This window comes from Epinephelus lanceolatus, chromosome 12 (genome assembly GCF_041903045.1).
Source record: "Epinephelus lanceolatus isolate andai-2023 chromosome 12, ASM4190304v1, whole genome shotgun sequence".
NCBI lineage: Eukaryota > Metazoa > Chordata > Actinopteri > Perciformes > Serranidae > Epinephelus > Epinephelus lanceolatus.
The window spans coordinates 15,989,430-16,005,792 of NC_135745.1; the positions used below are offsets into that span (position 1 = coordinate 15,989,430).

General features: G+C 39.6%; 1 protein-coding gene across 1 annotated transcript; it reads right to left on the reverse strand.

Annotated features, from left to right (window-relative positions):
* Positions 1-512: 512 nt before the first annotated feature.
* Positions 513-15,749, reverse strand: LOC117271726 (uncharacterized). The gene is made up of 7 exons (XM_033650079.2): positions 15,382-15,749; positions 12,929-13,925; positions 12,424-12,502; positions 10,281-10,518; positions 7,318-7,911; positions 5,479-6,237; positions 513-4,457 (listed from the first exon to the last, which is right to left on the reverse strand). The coding sequence occupies exons 1-7, from the start codon at positions 15,638-15,640 to the stop codon at positions 3,652-3,654; spliced, it is 3,732 nt and encodes a 1,243-aa protein (XP_033505970.2). The 5' UTR covers positions 15,641-15,749; the 3' UTR covers positions 513-3,651.
* Between the last annotated feature and the right edge of the window lie 614 nt (positions 15,750-16,363).

The window sequence follows — 16,363 nt, forward strand, 5'->3', positions numbered from 1 at the left end:
CCAACAATGAAAAGAGGAACAGTGTAAGGTGATGGCCTTCACGTTTATTTGCCATCACTCGTAGGTGTTTCGGGTAAAACATCAGTAACTTACCTTTACTAGTCTGTTAGACAGCTGCGCAGGCTTTAAACAGTTTGTATCAATCAACTCTGCCATCTGGCAAGCAAATATCCCTCCAACACAAATTCACAGCAGTTAGTAGCCCTATATTTCATAACCCTTCTCTGCAGAACAAGTCACCTAAAATAACCTATAAAAAACATGCTTGATTAAATAGTCACATATAAACTAGTTGATCTGTTTGCATTTTTAGTGTTTTACGACAACTTAATTCTTAATCTTTACTGTTTGACTGTAGAAATTTGAAATCTAAATTGAGTGTTCCCCAAGGATCCATTTGGGGTCCTCTTCTGTTTTATGTGAATCACAAATCTTTTCTGCAAATGTGCAAATCATGAAAGAAAAGGAAGCGAGGTGAGAGACAGTAAAGGAGGAGGAAATGGTGCAGGAAATATTAACATCAAACACTGATTTATTTACACTGTTATTAAAATAACCAGAGTACTGGACTCCACAAGTGATAAACTTAGTTTTTAATGTATTTGAAAATACAAAAAGCTAAACAAAGACAAACTTTTTTTTTATTCATCTTTTGAAACATAATCTAGCATCCTGTAAATTGTGATAAATTTGTGATATCTGTGAATCATGCGACAGTTGGGTGTTAGATTGACAATTATTCATCAGTGAACATTTTAAATTAAAAAAAGAAAAAGAAAAAACATTGTAGTGGTGGGGTTAGGGATTTCATTCCCATGTGAAATATGTAGGCACTCATCACACTGTACTGTAAAGGGTTTTGTGTCACCCTATTGGCCCTAGACAGGTACCCTTCTTGTGGGCTCAGCTGGAGGGTTAGTTATGTCAAACTATTTTAATGACCTCTTCAAGTCCAGCCACCTGCTCCAAACAAATGCAAAGTGCACCATTCATTGAGAACCAACAATTTACTCAACCAGTTTAATGGCTTTTTATATTACAGTTTTCCACATGCTTAATGCTTAACACCGGCTACATCATACGTTCTATCTGATAACCAATGTCAGTAACTTCGGGTATACATTGTAAAAAATAAAATAAAATTAAATAAAGAATAAATCTCCCAAAAAATAAATATCAGTCCAAGGGAACACATAACCAAAGAGAGGCTTCATATTACGTCTTTTTCCAAATACATGATTATAATGAGTACCCTGTGTATCACTGAGGTATTTGATGTTTCTTAAGTTTCACATAATGCAAAAGTTTCTTGCATATGATTTAGCATTAACTTCTTGTAGTCCTCTCCCTTTCTCCATGAAAATTATCACCGTATTATCATTAGTGGGATACCTGGTACATTTGAAATCCTGGCCTGTCAACATTTGCTTTAAATTTGCTATTTGAAAGACTTAACCAGTAGAATATTGAGCCAACGTTATCAGAAATATTTACATGTAGCTTTCAAGGCAATGGTATCTTGAGGTATACAGCACATTGTTCTATGAGGATAGGGTTTGCTTGATTCAACTTAAAACAAAGACATTGCTGTTCATCTCTTTTATCAACAGTACACATCTCTGTAAATTCTTTTAACAATGTCTTCAACTTAAAAAAAAAACAAAAACAGTAGTACCCTCACTGTATCCTCCTCGAAAGAAAAACCAGGCATTATTCCATATTTTAGTATACTGATGTGGAACCGCGTCACAAAAGTGTGTCATAGTACAATATTTTCACTGCCTTATCAAAGCTTGATGAAACTGATTGATTTCACATTTCCCTTAACAATGGCACATTAACAAATCTAACTAAAAAAGAAAACTGCAGTGGCACCCCCAAGGCGTGGTCACAGGGGGCCATGACCCCCCTGATACAATTGTTGGCCACCCCATTGGACCCCGTGGGTGAGGCTGTGGTGCGTTCAGTTTTTAAGCTAGTGCGAAGGAAGTGGTATGTTGTGAACCTAGACCATCTAAGGCATCCACTGGTGCCAACCATTTTACCATAGCTTGTTGGCAAGAAGGCTTAAAAAAAGATTGAAAATTTGGCTAAACTTTGACAAGGGAATAATTGGCATGACGATTTTTAAAGAGGTCCCCTGAACTCTCACCTCAAAATATCTAAATGAAAATGGGTTCTATGGGAACCAACCATTCTCCCTAAACTTGAGAAATTTTCTTCCTTAAAATCAATGTACTCCTTCAAACTAAAGCTGTATATGTATGTATGTATGTATGTATGTAAGTATGTATCTTTTTAAGGAAAAGGACAACTCATCTATCTGAAGAGCAATAAACCTAACAATGGTACCCATTTTATGGGACTGTTGTGGAACTCAACATGTTAGCTCTATTTGTCTGTGCACATCAGATCATCAGTAACATTAACTGTAAAATAAGAAACCAAAGTATATCAGTATGTGATGCCTCTTCACATAGTTTTCTACTGACCTATATACTCAAACAGCATTATGGTATTCCTAAAATTCAGCTATGGCTTTTGGTTTTGGTGTGCCACCCCAAGATTTTTAGTGGCTCCATCTGACCACCCTTATGAAACATTTCTGGGGGTGCCACTGAAAAACTGTACTAAATTTTTTGTTGATAATGCATACTGTAATTTGTTCCAATTCAGCCAGATCACTAAATATTGTTTAGCCAAAAAAATATATTGATATTTTTCAAATATCATCACAGCCTACCTCACACTAAAGAACAAAAAATATGCTAACAGCATATCCTCGGTGATAAAAAAAAGCATGTTGGTCTGTTTCCAATCAGGAAATTCAGTTACAGTGCAAAATTATTTCTCATTACTTGTTATTTAAAGGACGTATCTTAAAATAAATGTCTCTAAACAAAAAGAGAACAGTGTGATTCTGTGTGACGGTGAGGTTCGTTCAGTTGGACAGAAAAAGGTGGAGTTACATTCTATAGTGATGACACACGATACTTTCTTGATAGACCAAACTGACTCGGGCTGGTTTTGAACTGTGAAAACAGCAAAACACAATGGTTCAGTAGGCAACATAATCAGCATGTAATCACGTTCTCATGTTATTTGGCCATTACCATTCTCAAAATAAAGACAAGTATCTTTGAAATAATTTAGCAAAACTAGTTATCAGTCTGAGTAACCGAAAATGTGGCGGCTTTAATTGCCACTTCAAACACTTGACATTGTTTGGGTTCTCTGAGAAGTTTGAGTCATTATAAAAGCCACACCAAAGCTCTGGCCAGCTTCAAGCAAGCAAGGAGCAACAGTTAATGCCAACAATCCTCAATCATCTTTAAAAAAAAAAAAAAAAAAGTCTTCTATAAATGAGAAGATGGAGAAGGTCAAAGTAGCAGGAAAACATTTGGTGCAAAGTACTTGAAATATTGTACCTAATCAGTACTGAATATTAAAAAAAACGAATGCCTTTTGTTCTTAAGCTTTAGCTTTTGGAAGTTTTAGGACATCAAGTATTCATTTCTGTATTTAGTTATATGTTACATTGATTCGTCAACCGTTATAAATTAACTTGTGCACTTGTGTTACGACTGAATGTGATGAAGCTCCTTGGAGAATCATCTAGAGTATTTTTCCTTGTGCACATCACAGATAATTTTATTCTACATGCAGTTTAAGGTGCAACTTCAGGATGCTCATCTGATTAAACATCTTACCACATATCTCACAGCTGAAGGATTTCGCTGTGATATTTTTACACTGGTGCCTCTGAAATAGACTGAAACTATCAAAGCTTTGCCCACAAGCTGAGCATATAAAGCAATTTTGCCTGGTGGCGTCCTCGCCACAGCTGTCCGCATGGTTGCCTGAGGCAGTCATATTAAATTCAAACACACCTCCCTCATGAGTCCTGTCACTCACAGCTGTGTACTCACTCACAGCCACCTCTGGCGCAATATGTTGATCTTGCAGCTCAGGCGCTAAAGTCATATCGGAGCTTCTTGATTGCATTCCCATCATTGAATACTGATCACTGTGCATCATTTCTTCCTTTTCTTTGGTGTCTAGAAAAGGCAGATCCCTTATTGGTGATGTATATCCCTGCTGCTCACTGGCTTCTCCAACAGCAGGACTGAGGTGATACTTGACATCATGTAAAAGTACACAGACAGTTTGTTCGGTATCACCACTCCTCTCCATCCCAGATGTCCACAGCTGACTTTGATCTGGTGCTCCTGTGCTGTTATCAGTCCCTGCCTGACTTAGAGTCTGAAAATCCTCCCCATTTGGCTCCAGTTTCACCATCACTGTTTGCTCACCACCTGCCTCGCTGTATGTGGTGCCCAGTAAGTGTTCCTCTAAAACTGCCAGTCCGGGCTTGGGTTCTGCCAGGTTCTTCAACGGTTGATTATCAGGCATTGTAAACATCAGGTGATGTGCCTCCAGCACCTCGGTGTTCTCCCCTTATCAGAAAAAAAGGCAAAAGAATTAAATGAGCAAATACTTTTAACAGATGAACTTGAGCTTCTTGTGCTTTTATATAAAGCAGTGGTGCTTGTGTGCTCGGTATGGTTCTAGTAAATGCTGGAGTTAAAAATGAATATTTTACAACTATACGTTGGCTTAAGTTTAGTCTTGATTTAGTATTTTTTCATATAGAGCTCTGTATCATGACATGCCAATTTTTAAAATATGTCTGTCCTATTTTTTTTTAAGTTTAGAAAACCCACCCTGTGTGACACCTTTGGAGGTAATAAGTGTTTTTTTTTAAGCAAAAATGCCACAAATCCTCTGTTTCCAACTTCTCAGATGTAAATAACTGTTGGGTTTCTTAGTCCTCAATGCTAACTAATATCGTACACATTTTGCATATCAGAATGTTGGTTGAACAATACAAGCAAATTGATTATGGCAACTTGGACTAGGTTTATGTGTCGGGCATTTATTTACCATTGTCTGACACTTTACGGATGAATTGAGTGATCAATTAATCAAGAAAATAATACAAATTAGTAATATTAACAATGATCTGAGGTGTAATTACCAGTTTTCAAAATACCCCTTCAAAACTGATTTTTTATTTTATTTTTTTGACCACAATAATCATGCTTAATATTATTTGGCCAGCCATCAGATCCTGGCCGAGGATGTGAATTGATCTGGCGATTTTGCTCTTCTATACTCCAAAAATGCCACAGAAGAGCAGCATATTTGGCATACTTAACACTATACTGGCAGAAGTTAGCATAATGACCCATTTAATTATTTCCTGGATTTTGTTTCTGTTACCATAGTCCCAAAATTTACGTAAAGATGCAGGAAATAGATTCAAATTGCAATTTTTTTTCTGGGGGGAAGACCCCCTCACTCCCCGTATTATTGTGTCCCCTCCAATTTTCAAACCAAAGTTACGCCCTTGAAAATACTTGTTACTTGCAGCCATAGTTGGTATCTTGTCTGGGAATGACACTGTTTTTCTCTTACCATTTCTGTGCGTTTTCATGTGGCCCTTAAGGCTACTCTTCTGATTGAAGCACCTCCCACAGATATGGCAACCATACGGCTTCTCCCCAGTGTGAATTCGTAAATGTCTCTCGAGGTGTCCGGCTCGCTCGAAGACTTTGCCACAGTATGAGCAGGCGAAGCATTTCTTTGGTTTGATCACCTGAAATGACCTGCATCCTCTCTGTCGGTGGTGATTCAGCATGGCTCCTGCCATACCATGCAAGCCTGCTTCACTTGATATCATAAGTGTGTCTGAGGATCCATATGGTGTTTGAGACATCATGCTGTTTTTGAGCTGCCCATATGGTTTCCCTGGAAAGGAGAACGTGCTACAAGAAGCTTCGACTGGTGGTGGTGGCAGTAACTGTGCTATTCCTGGGAAAGACGTCATACTGTGCGCCGAGCTGCTGATATACTCTGTACTGCTGATGTCCGTGTTGTTTTGTCCTTGTAACTTGTGCATCCACTGCTGGCTGTCTCTCTCGAATGTTGCGAAGTCCTCCCCTTCTTTCCTTGTCTGCTCGTTGCCTCCATGAAACAGCGGTTGTGCTATATTCTCCTCTGCAGGCTCAGATTTGATGTGTATGGGCGTTGGGAGAATGACCTCATTCTTAGGTAGGCCATCCTCAGTTTTCACCTGGCTCTCTTCCTTGGGATGAAGAGTATCAGCACATGGATTCACCTCAGGAATCTGCTTCTGTTCACACACCTCGATCTCAAGTGGTGTGGGCTGAATACCTGTTTGAGTAGAAAGAAGTTGTCATATGCACTTTACCACCCACATCTACGAAGTCAAAAGCTTCTTACTGTCATGCATTATTGTCCTCAGCAAATCAGGCTCTTCAAGTTCTCTTCGATTACACAAAACAGAAAAAACTAGCTCGACCAAAATCATGATACCAAACGATCTGAAAGGAAATGTGTGAAGGCATTTTGGATTCACCACCACTGATGGGAAAAATCATGGATAAAGGTACATCTGTCTGCCACCACTTCGTCTTGCAGAAATGTCAGCATGAACATGACCTGAGATGTGACCCCAGTAATTAATATCCAATGAGTCTTGCCCTGGGAAGCAGAGAGGATATAAAAGGCCGGCCAGCCAGGCCAACACAGCTGTCAGCGGGGCACTTCACCATCCCCCCCTTTTACTCGTCTCGCCTAAACCACAGAGTTTTTCTCTGCTTGCTGTGACACAGAGGAATGTCGCAGCCAGAGACTTTCAACTGTCAAGTGAATTAAGACTGCAAGACAGAGAACAAAAATACCACATAGAAGAGTGCAAGTGGCTACCAATATGTTGGGGAGACCTGGAGGTCCTTCAAGTGAGGAGATACATTTACTACTTCTACACATAATTTTTTTCTATGGACAGACACACGTTATTCAAGGTCCAAGGGAAGTATTTACAGTGATCCCAGACATTCAGGTTTGAGCCCCCACGACCCTGAGACCCTCCCTAATCCTGCTCTGCTGAAGAGACCTTGATCGAGACACTAATCCCCACCAGCTCCCCAGCCAAGGCTCCTGACCGCCCTGAGCTGCAAAACAGAGGGAAGAATTTCTTCATTTTAAAATTTATTTTCAGACATTTATGAGAATATTGCCTAAGTGCACAGACTCTTTGGGGGCTACACCCTGCTTTGCATGTAGATCTAATCTCATACTTAAAAAAGTCTTTCACTCTTTCCTGATGATGAGCGTCAGTGGACAAAATGCTTTTCTCAGGGTCAACTTTCAAAGCAGCTGCTGACAAAAGGGAGGACTTCTTCATTTTTTCCTGCAACGTTTGCTTAGAAAATAAAGTCTTGTACTTACATCTTCTGTGAATCTTCATGTGCTCCTTCAGGCTGCATTTCTGATTAAACCGTCTCCCACATATCTCGCAGAGATAAGGTTTCTCACCAGTGTGAATCCTCTTATGCCTTTCCAGGTGCCCAGAACGCTCAAAACATTTACCGCAATACGGACAGATGAAGCCCTTTTTGAACATTAACCTCTTCACCGTCCTCCTCCGCACCGTGTTGTACAAATTACGATACTGACTGTAACCCAGCAGCCCGCGGCTGAATGGGCTCTGCTGAAACACACCAGAGCTGCTGCAGGGCACAGCCAGTCCCGTGTCCAGAGACGATTCAGGAACACACGACAAGGAGTTCTGGCCTAAATTTAAATAATCTGAGTTGTTGCGTCCTGTCTGAGCTTGTGCTGTCTGCCTCCACTGTGCACTGTCCCTTTCATACGTGGCTGACTCTTCACCCAGCTGGTCAGGTTGTCCTGCAGCCTCCTCACTTCCTTCTTCCACGGGTTCACATTTCACCTGCACCTCAGGTACGGACAGGCCGTTTTGGTCCTTATCAGCGTGCCCCTTTTCAAACAAGGTCCTCTCATCACGAACGTCACTCTGACTCTCTGTGGAAAGGCAGTGAGATGTTAACATTAAGATGTTTTTTAAAAGGCAGGTCAAATTGTAATGTTTTAATGTCATAATTAAATGTGTTTATATACATTGGTCAGTAACTTCATTTACACCACACCAGCGAAGCACACTAATAACACACCTTTTGTGATCCTCAATCGTATGACTATTTCAAACTTTAATTTTGAACCATTTCGGTTTTGAAACCAAGTTTTGGTGAAATCTGAAATCAGTTACATAACAATTTCTAAAAAAAAGTGACATAACTGTTGTGCAATCATAAAAACAGAAGACCACTGTTAGAAATATAACAGCTAGTGCCTGAAACCGAGATTTTATGACATTTCGGCTATGACTGACGCAATAGTGACATAAGATAATTTTTTTAAGTTGATCTGACGCAATTGTTGGCATATTAATCATCCAGCAGTGACTGAGCAACATTTGCTTTCATTTAAAAGTGTATAAGATTTAGGGGGACTTACTGGAATCTAGTGGTGTGGATTGCAGTCAACTAAAATGTTTGTTGTTCAGGAGGTTTTTACCAGAAGCTGAAGTATTTGCTGAGGTCTCTCTCTCTCCAAAACAAATTAACCAGCTGATTTAAACCAGGAAATCGCTGAATAATGCAGAAATCAGTGTTTTTCTGATGTTAGCGGTGCAACTCAGGAGTGCAATGATACAACGACCTGGATCGATACATGGGCGATGATCCAATATTTTCAATGCAAAGTGAAAAAAATCAGTATCATCATCTTTAAGATATTTCTTTGTTTTCTTTATTTTGAAATTCCCATGACCTCTCTGCCACAGTTTTCATCCAAGCACAACTTATTCCTAAACATCCAAACACTGCTAGCTGCCTGATGTCAGGCAGACACACTGGCAAGCAGCCAAGAAAAAGAGAATATTTACTGATAACGTCTCATATTGATTTCAGGGCCCTGAATTGAATCAAATCAAAATAATATTGTGGCACACTTTGTGACATCAGGAAATATTGTATCGTTGTCCAAAGAATGTATAGAACATTGCATTGTGATGAAACTGTTGACTTACACCCCCAAGTACGACATGGTGATCTCCGTAGATGAGGAACCACCCCTTATATAGATAAAAACAACTCATTCTAAGATAACGAAAACACAACAATTCTTATTTTCAGGTGACTGTACAATAAAGAAAATATACTTAATATACTGTACTCCATTTCTGCGAATATATCCCCCTAAATCCTACACACTGAACCTTTGAGTTGGTGTTTGTGTCCACTTGGAAAACTTCACTCCAATATTCATGCTATTTTAGCTCAGTTTTTGGTCTACACCGTGGTGTTGAATAGCTGCTAAATGCTCCACTATGTTAATCTGCTAGTCGCTGACTGTGTCTGTCTGTTGCCTGGTGCTGGGAAGGCAGTGTACTGAGGGGTTTTAAGAGTTTTCTTGCTGAAAACTATGTTATGACAGCACAGAGAGTGAACTAAAACAGTAATTTAACAGCTAAACAATAAGATAAAACTTAGTATAAAGCTCCATAAAACTGGAGATTTATGAAATATTCCTCTGAAGATTCATCATGACAAGTGACCTCTTTTGCAGTCATTTGATATATTGGTATAAAATGTCAGGTGTAGCCCCTTTGATGCATGAGGGCATGTTTTAATTTTTTGTTGAGTAGATGTACATATGTGAGAAGGAAGAGTGGGGCCTAAGCAATCTCCAATTCATAGCAATGCCCGTGTCACACTCAAGTTTTGAGGTAGGACAGGATTAAAAGCAGTATACACAGAAGACAGATTCACAGGGTAGTCAAAATGACATAAAAATTAAAAGTAAGCACATAAGTTATTTAAACTATTGTGAAATGAAGCTGCTAGTGTAAAGATACAAAGATTGACTGTATCAGCATCAAATACTGTGGATACACCCATTGTTTCTCTATTAGTTTAACAAATTATCGCTCTTTCTCTTTGTCGAGGCATCTTTGGAGCTGTCACATGTACAGCTGACTGCCAGAAGCAGATACAATGCAGCCAACATTCAACCACCTTTGCAGCCTTGTTAATAAATGTGAGCAAGTTATTTCAGTGTGCGGGTCTTGCTTTAAAATGTGCTTATTTAGTCAATCCCCTACAGGCAGACAAACAAGCAGAAATGTTTAAGGATCTCAAAGGCAAACAAGGTCAGATGGGTGTAAAGGAAGCAGAGGTTTGTGCATATCAGTGCCAAATAAGTCCTGTCCTACTGTGCCCTACATCAGTGTAACAGTCAGGAGTACTGTGAGAGTGTATCCCTGTCAGTTTAAAGGGATAACAGGTTAGGTAAAGTGTGTTTTAGGTCTATCTGTGTGAGGTCCATCTCACCATCTCTCCCACGGCTGTCAGGTCGCAGGGTCACCCTCCCCTGCAGTGCTCTCAGCTCGTTGTGCAGGACCTCGATGTTGCTCTTCAGCTTCTTGATCTCATTTTCACCCTGACACATTTCCAGCCGCAGTACCACCATGCCATCCTCCACAACTTTGGTGATCTCCTCCACGGCTGCTTTGGACAAGGCATCGATGATGGAGGCAATCTGAGCCCGCAGAGCAACGCTGCTCAACATTGTTTAAAGAAAACACCAACAAAGTGGCAAGGAAGCTTTAACTTTAAAACGAGAAAAGTGCCCGTTAACTTAGTCCCACTAACTAACCGAGACAGGTCATTGCTGAAGCCGCCGACTGTACACAAACTACAGCTAGGCTTCTAGGTTAGCTCGGTGTTGGTTTTATAGTGTACCGCTTTCAGCTAGCTGCAGCTAATTGGTACAAAGAATAAACACAAGTTCTCGTTTAACGGAAGTGATGACATGGATACCGTAAATACAGGTTGAAAGGCGCAAAGAATATTACAGAGGCACTTCCGAGGTTAGCCCAGTTTTTTGTTCAAAATTAAAAAAGAATATGCAGACATTGCAGACACTGTAGTAGTTTAAAACACACAGGCAATAACCCGAGCAACAGTAAACTATAATTATTTTTTTTTAATTTATGTTTTGGGTAATTGGGTAAAATTTTCCATAGTGTTTGTTCTATTACACTATACTACTACTATATGTTACCCTTAAACCTAAACAGAGGCTGCAGACTAGATACAGCTAGAAGTCCTACATACATTGAATTGGTTGCATTTAATTTAAGTGTAATAATGCCTGTAGTCTATGTATCACCCCTGTCAAAATGAATAAAAATAAAAACAAATAAAGCTGGGGTGTAAGAAGACATTCTATAGGAAAAAACTGCCATCATGCAGTGCATAGATTTCTTTATATAAACTTAAGGAATTTGTATACTTTAGCTTTCTTCAAGATTTAAAGTCAATTTTCAAAAGCTGAGTTAAGTTTGAAGTTCAGTGAGTAAATAGAGATGTTGTCAGCTGCTGTTTCAAAGGTCAACAATGACCCGTCAAGTTCAACTTTTAGGCCTTTATCCCAAAGTGCTCAGAATATAAACAGTTTGAACACCTACAGTTACATGACACTTTGCTTGAGAGGGTTAATTAAGTTTAATTGCTCTTGTATTGTTTCTGTTTCTCTTCTAATTATTTATCTTTTACTTTTCAGTAAAAGCACAACTTATTTTAGTAAACAAAATGCAAAAGTAGCACTGTAAGGCCAATTGGTTTTACAGTTTTCTTAAGGAAATTTGAGTTTGAGCCACCCTTTACAAACAGTATTGTGAACTGGCCTGTTTCAGATACCGTGTATTAAAAGTCCCCACACACTGAGACACAGTGAATGTAGTCTGACAACCATTACCTTATTTTATTATGATTTTTAAGACCTTTTTAAGTCCCCTTTTCTCACAACAAAATATTATTTGATTCAGCTATACTCACTAACTCATAACAAGTTCATAATTAAAACAAAGATGAGGAAATAAGTAAATAAATAAAATAAACAATATAAAATAAATAGACACATTTATACGTTTGGAGAAAAAATAAGCAGGCATACTTATATATTAATAGAATTATTTAAAATTCTAAGTATTTTGTTTGTATATGTTTTTAAAAATTATATATATTTTTATATAAACAAAGACATTTTAAAAGCGCAGGGGGAAAAAGACATTTAAGTTGAAACCTTTGAGACAAAATTGAGAAAAAAAGAGAGTATGAACAAACTTTAATATAATGTAAAACAAATCTCTACTGATAATAAATTACTGCATAGGCAAACACCAACATTCCTTTTACTGTGACACATTTAAATCATCAATCGCCCTGCTGTTTTTAGAGGCCACATATTAAGTTGAATTAACATGATTTGTGTGTAATCAAAGTATGACATGTAATTTTAGGTTAAATGCAATGTCCATATCTGGAGATGTCCCACATTATGAAGACCAAGGAACATTAAAAACGTACCAATCAGGGAGAGGATACCATGACATGTCCAAGGCACTGAAATACCTCTCAGTACAGTGCGATAATGCTGAAACTGGAAAAACTAGGGATGCACAGTTCCAACCTTTTCTCTCCTGAGGACATCTGCAGACACCGAGTACTGGCCTGATACCTGTTCTCTCTTTTTCTGAAACTCTGTGGAACTAATTGGAAAAATGATTATGTAAGCTACCAGAGACCAGAGGAAAAACTGAGCTGGCAGCCCGCAGTGACTGAATTCATTTAACTGGCAGCAGAGGCACTACATTTTATGACACTGACAAAGACAGTGGATTTAATTTGGATCGGTCATGTAATGGCAGATAGCCAAGCTACAAACAGTGTGAGTTTGGGGTATGGTTGGGCGATAAGATGAGTCTGCATTTCAGTACACTGGTTATAAAAATTCATAAATATAACACCATTAATGTTAACATTTTTTGCACAGAGTTTGCCAGCAACCCTGCCTTGTCACCTGGAATACAAGGTCCACATTTTCTGGCTGCATTCACTGCATTACAACTGCCAAAGTACACCGTGCAAATTCTCGTAACTTTCTTGAGTCACTTAGAGCCTCTGTCCCTGAGCGCTATCTTCCTTGCAGGTGAATCTCTTGATGTATTTTGAGGTTACCCAGCACAGTGAAGCTTTTACCACACTGTCCACAGCTGTAGGGCTTCAGCCCACTGTGGAACCGCTCGTGTCTCAGGCAGTTGTCCTGCCTCGAAAACATCTTGCCGCAGATTTTGCAACTAAACGGCCTCTCCCCTGTGTGCACACTTTGGTGCGTCTTCAACCGCGTCTTCTGGGTAAAAGATTTTCCACACTCGAGGCACCTGAAAGGTTTAAAGGGCTGGTGGGAGGCCTTGTGCTCTTCTAGCTGAGACATGCGAGGGAAGCCCCTGTTGCAAACCAGGCAGATGAACAGTTTCTGATTCGTTCTCCAAACATTCATTTGCCTTTTTCCTCTCAGGTTGTTTCTATTGAGGATGTGATAGTCTGTGTTTGATCCTGACGTATCTGCTGTGGACCTCTGTGCATGAGGTGGGGCTAGTGAGGGCCCGGCCTGCTGTAAAGCAGACTGCAAGCGCTGCTCCTGACTGACTGGAGGGTGTGAAGCGTGTCTGAACTGTTCATTATGAACAGACTCTGAAGTGGTACTTCCCATGCCTATTGGTTGAACCTCTACCTCTACTTTTATCGGCACACTTAAGGAATCATCTGCTATTTTCTCTGCTGCAGATGATGAAGAGTTATAGGAACTTTCTGTATTTCTATGAGCAGCATATTGCTCAGCATGAGGCGGGAAAATCTGTATGTGCTGCTGCATTGCAGCAGAGCTTTTCTCAAACATGCTGCAAGCAGGAGGAGGCCAGATCAGGTCATCTCTCTCTCCCGCCTCAAAGCAAACGTCTGCTATTACAGTGTTGTCTGTCGTTTCTGGGGTGGCAAGTCCATCTAACGGCTCGTGTTTCACTGCGGGCTTCGTGTCATGGCTCTCCTCTGTTCCATGTCCAGGCTCACACAGTGATTGGCCAGACTTTGGCTCCTGATACACAGCACACATTTCCCGATCTTCTTTTTCATCTGCAATTGACAGAAATAAAATGCAGGTAGAGATTAATTTGGCTGCAAAAATTCAGGTCAGGCTTTCGCATATAAAAATGCTTTGATAGAAAAACAAATTGAGAGGAAAAAAAACATCAAAATATCACAGAAATCTTTTCATGATTGGCTGAGGTGGAAATGCTGCTGCACCTATAAAAGCAAATAAATAAATGAATTACAACACAAACACACCATGTCTGCCTCATTATTTGGCACTGCCTCAAACACATGTTCATAGGAAGTACAACCTATGTAATTACATCAGTTAATTCCTCTTTATTTTCCATAAATATAACAACACACAGCAATATGAATTCATAGCACTGTTCAAATATTCACACCAAAAAAAACCCCCAAAGATGCCATTTAGTTAATTTTGAGGTCCAACTATCAACTTGTCAAGGTTGTAATAACTTCATATCTCAGGGTTCATATTAGTCTAGTAACAACTTTATTCTGACACTCTATGGCCAAGTTGTTACAGTAACAACATAAACATACCATACAACCTGGGTCAACTGTAGCTGAAACAGGGCAAAAATATTGCACAGCATCGTGATAGCACCTTCAACTGCTTTATCTTTTTACCCTGTTCTCATAAGCTTGCATTCACTGCGCCAAATAAATTATTAACTTTTGCTCAATAAAATCCCCAATGAATTTGCTCTAGAGACTTTTTGTTGATATTAAAACAGTTTTACACTCCATACATTGTAATGACAAAGTAAGTATGTGCTAGGTCTAACTACTCCTCTAAACAGAATTAAACCAGCTGAAGTGACTTAGTTTGGCTTTGTAAGGCCTGAAGCCCCGTTAATATTGCTTGTGCTTTAATTAAGGGTCATTAAAACTACTTCTGCTGACCATAAAAAGGGCTGAACCCAGAACCCTTGCTTTCGGCTACATTTTCATCCGATTTTCCATGTTGTTTTCCACCATTTGAGGTTTGACTGATCGTTCCATTGCACTTCATTTGCATGGGAACCTTGCCTGTTATTCATTGGGACAGTACAGGCCCATGGCTATTTACCTATTGTGTTTACTGGAAGGTGTCCATATCTGCGGGAAAATTACATTACTTCTTCTGAAAACTACAGATGAATTTCTAATTAACTAAGTTAGTCCTCTGAAATCACTATCCCAAATGAAACACTTTGGGTTTGGCAATTTATAGATAAAATGAAAAAAAACAAAAAAACAATGAGTGTCTAAATGTACTGATATGAAGAAATGTGTACTTTGTACTGTGCAGACTGTGCGGAAAAAAGTGATGTATCTTTATGCCGAATTAAACAGGAACCCATCAAAAATCCTTGAGAAACTTAAGTTATGTTCTACCATGCAAAAGTGGAACTTAATAAGATAGAGAAACCAGAATTTCAGCGTTTTTGAACGAGGTTTGGTGCGCAGCGAGATTACCCCGGTTGTTGCTCACCTTTTCTCCCGGCTGCTGTTTGGATCTGTTTGTCCTCAGTAGCTCGGGTCGTGGCTGCTTCTTGAGCGTTGCTGAGTTCAACCTCCATCATTTTCAAACTTCTTTTGAGCTCCTGAATCTCATTGTCCCTCCGACACATCTCCAGGCGCAGAACCACACTCCCGTCCTCCACCAGCTTCGTTATTTCGGCCACCGCAGCTTTCGCTAACACATCCATGATGGCGGCGACCTGCGTACCGAAAGAGGAAGGAAAAGACATCCTGTCGAGCGAAAATTAAAACACAGTAGGAGCAAATGCCGACCTTTATCAAATAACTGGGGTTCTGTAAAGAGGCAAAGCGCCTTCCCAGCTGTTTTATTTTGGTTTACTTCCGGGAAAATTAAAGAGCGGATGTGATGTAAGGGCAACTGACGTAACTCTTCTAATAAACGCGAATTACAAATCTCGATATTTCTATCTCTGATTTTAGAAAACATCTAAAAACGAAAAAGAAATGCACTTTATGTATGGCTGTACCCACAGACAAATATTACAACTCTGATGTCAGCGATGTGATATATTAAATATCAGCAGGGGTGGAGCACCAAATTTTGGGCCCTGTGAGTATGCAGTAGCCTAACTGTGGGCCCCCTGCCCCTTCTCTTGTTCCATGTTTCTCTTACACACCTTTTTTTTAATTACAGTGTCAGTTTGCTCTCCTTCCCTTTCCTTTATGTACTTTTCTTTCTCAGTTCTTAGATTTCCCTTTCTTGAATAAAGACGTGTGCCCCAGTACTCACTTTTCCTATAGCTGCATTTATTGCAGGGGCCAACTAAACCATTTTGCACCTTTAAGGGGTGAGAGGGGCCTCAGGGAGCTCCCACTATTTTTTATGCAAAGCTAAGTCCTCCAACTAATTTATTCAGCCAATTTTAAAATAATTAGGCTCTAATTACTTACCTACTTACTTACTTACCTACCTATTACGACACCCCTGAATA